The sequence below is a fragment of the Aethalodelphis obliquidens genome, unplaced genomic scaffold (genome assembly GCF_003676395.1).
Source record: "Aethalodelphis obliquidens isolate GAN/ISIS:26980383/991018 unplaced genomic scaffold, ASM367639v1 scaffold8, whole genome shotgun sequence".
NCBI classification, from domain to species: domain Eukaryota; kingdom Metazoa; phylum Chordata; class Mammalia; order Artiodactyla; family Delphinidae; genus Aethalodelphis; species Aethalodelphis obliquidens.
Window position 1 is genome coordinate 47841030 of NW_020837952.1, and position 11319 is coordinate 47852348.

Consider the following 11319-nt stretch of genomic DNA (forward strand, 5'->3'; position numbering starts at 1 on the left):
ACGGGCTTCTCATTGCGGTGGCTTCTTTTTGTTACGGAGCACGGGCTCTAGGTGCACGGGCTTCAGTAGTTGTGGCATGGGGGCTCAGTAGTTGTGGCTCGTGGGCTCTAGATCTCAGGCTCAGTAGATGTGGTGCATGGGCTTAGTTTCTCTGCGGCATGTGGGATCTTACAGACCAGGGCTCGAACCCGTGTCCCCTGCATTGGCAGGTGGATTCCTAACCACTACGCCACCAGGAAAAGAAAGTCCCTAGAAGTTTTTTTTAATTTGTAAGCTTGTTGTTTAATGTTAAACTACATAGATATACGGTTACATGGGCCTCTGTTTACTACATAGACATACAGTTACACAGGCTCAACTGTGAAAGTGAATCTGTACAGAACGCTTATAAATATTTGACATTATTACACTGATTAGATACAATGTAACCTGGAATGGTCTTTTCCAAGATTTTGATATGGCTGACTCACTCTTATTATTCAGGCTCCAGCTTACACACCACCTCTCAGAGAAGTTTTCCCTAACCACCTAATATAAAATAGCTCTCAGGATTCACCCTTCATCACTCAACTGTTCAAAGCCACAGTTCCTCCTCTGTAAAACAGGAATAGTGTTTATCTCATAGGGTTGTTAAGAGACATCCTTGTTAAGCAGTTAGCACAGTGCTGGCACATTATGAGAGCTCACTAACATCCAATACTTCATTATTGCCTGGGCAGAGTATGGCTATATGACCTTTTATATGTAAGGAAAGGGCTTAGAAATTTCCATAGGGCATATGTAGCATTTTCTCTTAACTGAGCAAGCCAATAATAATGTTAATAAAACATTATTTAATGCATTTCCTTTCCAAGCATCTGCTTCACCCAAGAAACCTTAGGGAACTCACAGCTGCCTGGGGAAAAATGGGGAGAGGGGAAGAGGAGTGAAAGAGGGCTCCGATCAACAACATGGTTGTTCAGCTTCCACATCTTGGTTACCTTTAGATACACAAATGTTTTTTCCTAGTTCATAGATTCATTTGTTGTACCTTCTTTAAGGAAAGAAACAAACTTCATATACTAACAGCACTGCAATTAGTAATGATGACTTAGTTAATTTTTGGCTAACGTTCCGTGGGCTGATGGCTCATTGAAGTGAACCTCACTAGCTACATGGTTTTAATGATAACTTGGTTCCACAACGGTGAACCCCCAAAGAATGTTATAGTGAAAAAACAATGTCCTTTTTGGCTACTAAAAAACCTCAGAACCCTGCTGGTGGCAGTATTATCAAGTGTTTAACCTTTATGGATGACAATTCTGCAATATGTGGCTAAAGCCTTAAAAGTATACTTTTTCTCTTCCTGTACAGTAATTACAACCCTAGAATTTGCCCAAAAGAAATAAGAAAAGAATGTAAAACTGTATGTATAAGAATATTCATTACAACATTGTTTATAACAGCAAAACATTAAAAAGAACCTATATATTCAATAACGATGATGGATTAAACTGTGGTAGAGCTATACAACAGAAAAACACACAGCCAATAAAAATAATGAGATAGGTCTACATTTATTGATATGGAAAGATGATCATGATGTATCTACAAACGGATATCACAGATTATAAAAGAGAATATATATGATTCCAGTTCTTTTTTTTAGAATATACAGTATGTATCTACATTATGATATACCTATGCATAGGCAGAGATACCCAAGTATACAAGGATCTATATCAAAATATTAATAGTAATTATGTCTAGGTAAATAATTGGGGGTAGTTATAAATTTTCTTCCTGATACTTTCTTCCCTTTCCTGCAGTTTGTATAATAAACATGTATTACTTTTACAATCACAAAAAGTTTAAATAACAATTTACCAACCATCGAACCATAAAGAATCTCAATATCTGACTTGCGCCATGTTTTAAGCACTGATGATAATTGCTAGAACGCCCTGGAATGAAAGGGGGCAAGAATGCTACTTCTTCTCAGGAAAAAGGAAAGCCTATAATCCCCAGATTAGACAACCCAGGGAGCTTTCAGGGCACGATTAACAGGCATAACTACTTAGCATAGCCCTGAGGTTCAGAAATTTACCAGTAGACAGAGGAGAAAATTATTTTCCTGGTGCAAGTTCTCCTCAATAGAGAGAAACAGTATATGTTTATGTATAGATAAAACAGTATATGTTTACGTATAGGAAAAAACTTACTGCGGTGGATAATCTGGATGCCAATGTCATTTCCAAGTTCCCTTTGAGACCAAGAAGTGCAGGAACTAAAATGAAAACTTCTGTTACTTTTTTGAACACCTCCCAGTGCTGTAAGAAAACAAAAAAATAGAATTTTCTGACACCCTTTAAAAAACACTTTAGAATAAAGATTTCTAAAAATCTCAGCCTTTTTTCCGATGTTGCATCTACATTTTGAATAACTACACAGGTCATTTAATCAGTGAACATTTAGCTTAAGCCATTCTCCAGAGTTCTAAAACCTTGAGTTACTTTAGAAATTCAGTTAGAGTTGGAAGTAATAGCTGATACACTCACTATATCTCATAGTACATCTAGCTTGCTACACAACTCTGTTACTCTTAAAGTCTACTGTATCTCTTTATGATGGCAAGAGTCAGTGTAACTAGTGGTTAAAAACACAGATTCAAGAACCAGATAACCTGTATTTGAATCTTGGTTCCAACACTAATTACAACCAACCCACAGGAATATTACAGTAATATTATTAGCTCGTTTCACAAATGAAGAAATAAGCATTCAAATAAGTTAAAATGATTTTCCCAAGATCAAAAAATGGGACCTAGAATTGACCCCAGGAGTTCTGAGTCATCCCATGTTCTGCTCCCCATTTTAGGGTGTGAGGCAAGAGGCTGCAGAGCACAGGATCATAAAAGAGTACTAAATTGGAAATAAGAAAATTTCTTATTCTAGGCACAGATCTGTCATAACCTGGCTGTGTGATCCTGGATGGAGTTACCTACCATTCTGATCTCAGTTTCTTCATCCATGAAATGAAGATACTACCTGCCCTGTCTAGCCTATGAGGAAATACCATAATAATGAAAACAATAGATATTAAAGTACTTTATAAACTGAAAAGACCATACAAATGACTGAATAACACAAAATGCTACTTTACAAGTGTTATTAAGAGGTGATTGTCCCAAAGGAGACTTTAGGGACTAGGCATATTAATTTATGCCAAAAAATATCAAGAATACAGTCTTGTCACTAACACCAAGACAGGTGAGAAAAGTAAGACAAATCCATCGGATAAATGAAAGAAAATTTCAATTTGTCCCCGAAGTTTCCCTAGAGGCTGTTCCAAATAGGTGCAGAACTAGGGCCTAAAGAAGCTTTAGGAAATGTTTATCAGACCAGTCTTTGGTAAAAACCTGGTTTAACAGTTTTACAAGGGAATCCCTCCAGGGTTCAAGTCAATTAAGGATGGGCCTAAAAACAGCACTCAGGGTCCAGTAGCCTCTCAGATTCCTTAACATGTCAAAAAACTAACAAACAATTCTGTCCATGTTTTATGATAGGTAAGAATTCTGCTGTGCTACTGGAATATGCATCCTCCACAGATGACAGTGATGATGATGATGATGAATAACAACAGATAATAATAATAATAAATATTAACAACAGTCAACATTCACTGATTGCTTGTTAGTGCCAGGCACTGTTCTAGGTTTAATCATTTAATCTTCACAACAAATTTATGAGATAGGTATTGTTTTTATCACATTAGACATAATTTGGGATTACCTAGGTCACAATATTAAGACACCTACCTACACAATTTTAGAAACACCAGAATATCCAAATTTCTCTATCAGTCACTGCCATCCCACTTTGGATCTGTTGGGATGCATTCCTTTGGGTTACTACCACCCTTTCCAAGTTCAATTCAAATCAAATGCTCCTGTGAGAATTACTATGAAAACACATCTTAGCATTGATATAACAATAAGAACTATCATGTATTGATTTCCAACCTCATGCCCAATAAATTCTGCATTCTTCTCTCTACACCTGCAGAGGCGGGCTTTCAGAAGTTCTCAAACTTTCTCAGCTCACGGCACCTGTAGTATCTCAGAAATGTTTTCATGACAACCCTAGGCCAAAAGAAATATCTAACAGTCCTACTAAGTAGCTAGGTCCAAACAATTTAATAAGTATTTATTTCCTAACAATTTGGTAGCCATTTGAAGAAATAACACAAATAAATTGAAAGAATAAATCATATTTTTAAGTCATGTTACCACAAGTACTTACTAACAGGATGTGTGTATCTGTTGGGCACTGCACAGCGTCTCAAACCTTGGAATTTGGAAACTACTGCCTTCATTTCTTGTTCTGTATTGATTTTTGTATGACACTTGCTTTTTTTCCCAGCACCGCTGAAAATGTAGCTTTGCAGAGGTATGTCAGATGGAGTGTGATCTAATGCTGATATGTTGAACCACCTCGAGTCAGTGGTCTGTAGAGTGTCCAAGAGATGTCACTGTGTTTCCCTCAAAAATTTAACATATCCCACAGCAACCCTGGGGTGTCCAGACACACAGTTTGGGAAATACGAGAATAGTGAGAAACAGTACAGCACGTTAGTCAAAGAAAAGGGCTCTGGAATCAGATTATATCTGAGTTGCAATTCTGATACGACTACTTTTACTGTATGACTTGAGCAAAACTATGCTTTACTTTATTCATCTAAAATAGGGTCATAAGTGTACCTACCTCATACAGTTGTGCTCAGGACCATGACTGTACATAGTAATAAATAACAATATTGAGGGTTTATTAGCTATAACACCAAGATATATTATCAGTTAATTTTCCTGTCAGGAAGAGGTAATGCCAAAAAAAAAGTCCAGAAAGGGGATGCTGAGGCAGCCAGTGCCCCAAATAAATTACACCTACTTATAAATTTTGCCACAATACAGACATGTCCTCTGAGGCTATGTAGATTATTATGCACTGCTAAACTTCTCCACAAGAATCCTCCCTACAGGAAATCAACTCCTAATCTTACCTAATTTTAGATGTCTGTCAATACCCAGAATCTTACGTAAGCATCCATACCTCAAACATAATGTCAGATTGCTTACGTATGTCCTATACTCGAAACCTAAAAATCTATTAATGTCCAAAAGGACAAACAAAAATGAAACTTAAAAAAATAAAAAATTAAATTAAATTAAATTTAAAAAAAAGAATAAACAAGTTGAGGAATACATCCATAGAGTCCTAACTTAAAAATAAACAGAAAAAGTTTAAAAATAACTAATTGGTAAAAGAAGCTTATGCAATTTTAAAAAAACTTATATACCCCAGAGCTGGAGAAAATTTGTTTCTCATTTTAACTTAGTTTTAAAAAACTAAACCCATTCACTTTTAGACATATGACCCAGTGACCAACCTCACTCATAATTTTAAAAATGCAAATTAAAAGGTGATCAATTTTCTTCTGTGAGATTGGTAAAGTTCAGAAAGTTGGATAATACTGTCGGTAAGAGAATAAGGAAATAAGCACTCCATTACACTATTGGTTTAACTTCTTTGGGGGAATTCAGCAATATCTATCAAATGTAAAATGCACATAATTTTCAACTCAAAACTCTACTTAAAGGAATTTATCCTACAAATAAAGTTGAATGTGAGTTCAAACACATACATATAATGAGTCAACTTCATCACTGTTCATAATCACAAAAGATCTGAGGTACTTTAAATCTCCTTCATTAGCTCACTTGGTAGAAAAACAATGATACATCTTTGCAATAGAACATAACAATAGAGCTCTCCAGAGAAGAATTTGGTAAATCTATGTGTATCTATAAGGAAGCTCCAAGATAAATTAAGAGCAGGGTGAAGAGCAGCATTATAGGATGTTTTTTGCTTGTGTTTTTTAGTGAATACAGACACACACACACACACACACACACACACACACACACACACACACACACACACACATATATATCTCAATGTACATGCATTTAATGTCAGTGGAAGGAGACAGAAAAAAATAATACCAGTAAATTCTAAAGAAGGGAATAGGGGAAGGGCACATAGAAAAGGAGACTTCTGGGAGCTTCAAGATGGTGGAAGAGTAAGACGCGGAGATCACTTTCCTTTCCAAAAATACATCAGAAATACATCTACATGTGGAATAGCTCCTACAGAACACCTACTGAATGCGGGCAGAAGACCTCAGACCTCCCAAAAGACAAGAAAGTCCCCATGTACCTGGGTAGGGCAAAAGAAAAAAGGAAAAACAGAGACAAAGAATAGGGACGGGACTTGCACCTCGGGGAGGGAGCTGTGAAGGAGGAAAGGTTTCCACACACTAGGAAGTCCCTTCGCGGGCGGAGACTGCGGGTGGCGGAGAGGGGAAGCTTCGGAGCTGCGGAGGAGAGCGCAGCAACAGGGGTGTGGAGGGCAGAGCAGAGAGATTCCTGCACAGCGGATCGGTGCCGACTGGCACTCACCAGCCTGAGAGACTTGTCTGCTCATCCACCGGGGCGGGCGGGGCTGGGAGCTGAGGCTTGGGCTTCCGTCGGAGCGCAGGGAGAGGACTGGGGTTGGCGGCGTGAACACAGCCTGAAGGGGCTACTGCACCACGGCTAGCCAGGAGGGAGTCAGAGAAAACGTCTGGACCTGCCGAAGAGGCGAGAGACTTTTTCTTCCCTCTTTGTTACCTGGTGCGCGAGAAGAGGGGATTAACAGCGCCGCTTCAAGGAGCTCCAGAGACGGGCACGAGCCGCGGGAATCAGCGTGGACACCAGAGATGGGCATGGGACGCTAAGGCTGCTGCTGCAGCCACCAAGAAACCTGTGTGCGAGCACAGGTCACTATCCACACCTCCCCTCCCGGGAGCCTATGCAGCCCGCCACTGCCAGGGTCCCGTGATCCAGGGACGACTTCCCCGGGAGAACACACGGCATGCCTCAGGCTGGTGCAACATCACACTGGCCTCTGCCGCCGCAGGCTCACCACGCATCCGTACCCCTCCCTCCCCCCGGCCTGAGTGAGCCAAAGGCCCCGAATCAGGTGCTCCTTTAACCCCGTCCTGTCTGAGCGAAGAACTGATGCCCTCAGGCAACCTACACGCAGAGATGGGTCCAAATCCAAAGCTAAACCCCGGGAGCTGTGCGAACAAAGAGAAAGGGAAATTTCTCCCAGTAGGCTCAGAAGCAGCGGATTAAATCTCCACAATCAACTTGATGTACCCTGCATCTGTTGAATACCTGAATAGACAACGAATCATCCCAAATTAAGGAGGTGGACTTTGGGAGGAAAGATAAATATATTTTTTCCCTTTTTCTCTTTTTGTGAGTGTGTATATGTATGCTTCTGTGTGTGATTTTGTCTGTATAGCTTTGCTTTTACCATTTGTCCTAGGGTTCTGTCCATCCGTTTTTTTAAAAAATTCTTTTCTTAATAATTATTTTTTATTTTAATAACTTTATTTCCTTTCTTTTTCTTTCTCTCTCTCTCTCTTTTTCTCTTTCTATTTTTTCTTCCTTTTATTCTGAGCCATGTGGATGAAAGGCTCTTGGTGCTCCAGCCAGGCGTCAGGGCTGTGCCTCTGAGGTGGGAGAGCCAACTTCAGGACACTGGTCCACAAGAGACCTCCCAGCTCCACATAATATCAAACAGTGAAAATCTCCCAGAGATCTCCATCTTAACACCAAGATCCAGCTTCACTCAACGACCAGCAAGCTACAGTGCTGGACACCCTATGCCAAACAACTAGCAAGACAAGAACACAACCCAATCCGTTAGCAGAGAGGCTGCCTAAAATCATAATAAGGCCACAGACACCCTAAAACATACCACCAGACGTGGACCTGCCCACCAGAAAGACAAGATCCAGCCTCATCCACCAGAACACAGGCACTAGTCCCCTCCACCAGGAAGCCTACACAACCCACTGAACCAACCTTAGCCACTGGGGACAGACACCAAAAACAACAGGAACTACAAACTTGCAGCCTGAAAAAAGGAGACCCCAAACACAGTAAGATGAGCAAAATGAGAAGACAGAAAAACACACAGCAGATGAAGGAGCAAGGTAAAACCCCACCAGACCAAACAAATGAAGAGGAAATAGGCAGTCTACCTGAAAAAGGATTCAGAATAATGATAGTAAAGATGATCCAAAATCTTGGAAATAGAATAGAGAAAATACAAGAAACGTTTAACAAGGACCTAGAAGAACTAAAGAGCAAACAAACAATGATGAACAACACAATAAATGAAACGAAAAAATTCTCTAGAAGGGATCAATAGCAGAATAACTGAAGAAAGGATAAGTAACCTGGAAGATAAAATAGTGGAAATAACTACTGCAGAGCAGAATAAAGAAAAAAGAATGAAAAGAACTGAGGACAGTCTCAGAGACCTCTGGGACAACATTAAACGCACCAACATTCGAATTATAGGGGTCCCAGAAGAAGAAGAGAAAAAGAAAGGGACTGAGAAAATATTTGAAGAGATTATAGTTGAAAACTTCCCTAAAATGAGAAAGGAAATAATCAAGTCCAGGAAGCACAGAGAGGCCCATACAGGATAAATCCAAGGAGAAACACGCCAAGACACATATTAATCAAACTATCAAAAACTGAAAACAAAGAAAAAATATTAAAAGCAGCAAGGGAAAGACAACAAATAACACACAAGGGAATCCCCATAAGGTTAACAGCTGATCTTTCAGCAGAAACTCTGCAAGCGAGAAGGGAGTGGCAGGACATATTTAAAGTGATGAAGGAGAAAAACCTACAACCAAGATTACTCTACCCAGCAAGGATCTCATTCAGATTTGATGGAGATTAAAACCTTTACAGACAAGCAAAAGCTAAGAGAATTCAGCACCACCAAACCAGCTTTACAACAAATGCTAAAGGAACTTCTCTAGGCAGGAAACACAAGAGAAGGAAAAGACCTACAATAACAAACCCAAAACAATTAAGAAAATGGGAATAGGAACATACATATCAATAATTACCTTAAATGTAAATGAACTAAATGCTCCCACCAAAAGACACAGATTGGCTGAATGGATACAAAAATAAGACCCGTATATATGCTGTCTACAAGAGACCCACTTCAGACCTAGGGACACATACAGACTGAAAGTGAGAGGATGGAAAAAGATATTCCATGCAAATGGAAATCAAAAGAAAGCTGGAGTAGCAATTCTCATATCAGACAAAATAGACTTTAAAATAAAGACTATTACAAGAGACAAAGAAGGACACTACATAATGATCAAGGGATTGATCCAAGAAGACGATATAACAATTGTAAATATTTATGCACCCAACAAAGGAGCACCACCTCAATACATAAGGCAAATACAAAGAGCCATAAAAGGGGAAATCAGCAGTAACACAATCACAGTAGGGGACTTTAAAACACCCCACTTTCACCAATGGACAGATCATCCAAAATGAAAATAAATAAGGAAACACAAGCTTTAAAAGATACATTAAACAAGATGGATTTAATGGATATTTATACGACATTCCATCCAAAAACAACAGAATACATATTTTTCTAAAGTGCTCATGAAACATTCTCCAGGACAGATAACATCTTGGGTCACAAATCAAGCCTTGGTAAATTTAAGAAAATTGAAATCGTATCAAGTATCTTTTTGGACCACAACGCTATAAGACTAGATATCAATTACAGGAAAAAAATCTGTAAAAAATACAAGCACATGGAGGCTAAACAATACACTACTTAATAACCAAGAGATCACTGAAGAATTCAAAGAGGAAATCAAAAAATACCTAGAAACAAATGACAATGAAAACACGACGACCCAAAACCTATGGAATGCAGCAAAAGCGGTTCTAAGAGGGAAGTTTATAGCAATACAGTCCTACCTTAAGAAACAAGAAACAACTCAAATAAACAACCTAACCTTACACCTAAAGCAATTAGAGAAAGAAGAACAAAAAAACCCCGAAAGTTTGCAGAAGGAAAGAAACCATAAAGATCAGATCAGAAATAAAGGAAAAAGAAATGAAGGAAACGATGGCAAAGATCAATAAAACTAAAAGCTGGTTCTTTGAGAAGATAAACAAAATTGATAAAACTATTAGCCAGACTCATCAAGAACAAAAGGGAGGAGACTCAAATCAACAGAATTAGAAATGAAGGAGAAGTAACAACTGACACTGCAGAAATACAAAGGATCATAAGAGATTACTACAAGCAACTCTATGCCAATATAATGGACAACCTGGAAGAAATGGACAAATTTTTAGAAATGCACAACTTGCCAAGACTGAATCAGGAAGAAATAGAAAATATGAACAGACCAATCACAAGCACTGAAATTGAGACTGAGATTAAAAATCTTCAAACCAACAAAAGCCCAGGACCAGATGGCTTCACAGGCGAATTCTATCAAACATTTAGAGAAGAGCTAACACCTATCCTTCTCAAACTCTTCCAAAATATAGCAGAGGGAGGAACACTCCCAAACTCATTCTATGAGGCCACCATCACCCTGATACCAAAACAAGATAAGGATGTCACAAAGGAAGAAAACTACAGGCCAATATCACTGATGAACATAGATACAAAAATCCTCAACAAAATACTAGCAAACAGAATCCAACAGCACATTAAAAGGATCTGACACCATGATCAAGTGGGGTTTATTCCAGGAATGCAAGGATTCTTCAATATACGCAAATCAATCAACGTGATACACCGTATTAGCAAATTGAAGGAGAAAAACCATATGATCATCTCCATAGATGCAGAGAAAGCTTTCGACAAAATTCAACACCAATTTATGAAAAAAACCCTGCAGAAAGGAGGCATAGAGGGAACTTTGCTCAACATAATAAAGGCCACATATGACAAACCCACAGCCAACATCGTCCTCAATGGTGAAAAACTGAAAGCATTTCCACTAAGATCAGGAACAAGACAAGGTTGCCCACTCTCACTACTCTTATTCAACATAGTTTTGGAAGTTTTAGCAGCAATCAGAGAAGAAAAGGAAATAAAAGGAATCCAAATCGGAAAAGAAGAAGTAAAGCTGTCCCTGTTTGCAGATGACATGATACTATACATAGAGAATCCTAAAGATGCTACCAGAAAACTGCTAGAGCTAATCAATGAATTTGGTAAAGTAGCAGGATACAAAATTAATGCACAGAAATCTATGGCATTCCTATACACTAATGATGAAAAATCTGAAAGTGAAATCAAGAAAACACTCCCATTTACCACTGCAACAAAAAGAATAAAATATCTAGGAATAAACCTACCTAAGGAGACAAAAGAC

General features: G+C 38.7%; 1 protein-coding gene across 1 annotated transcript in view; it reads right to left on the reverse strand.

Moving 5' to 3' along the window:
* Positions 1–11319, reverse strand: part of SLC41A2 (solute carrier family 41 member 2) — a 130785-nt gene that overhangs the window by 85553 nt on the left and 33913 nt on the right. The window contains exon 3 of the mRNA XM_027107413.1: positions 2202–2309. Within this exon, the coding sequence (XP_026963214.1) occupies positions 2202–2309 (108 nt within the window). The remainder of the gene's footprint in view (positions 1–2201; positions 2310–11319) is intronic.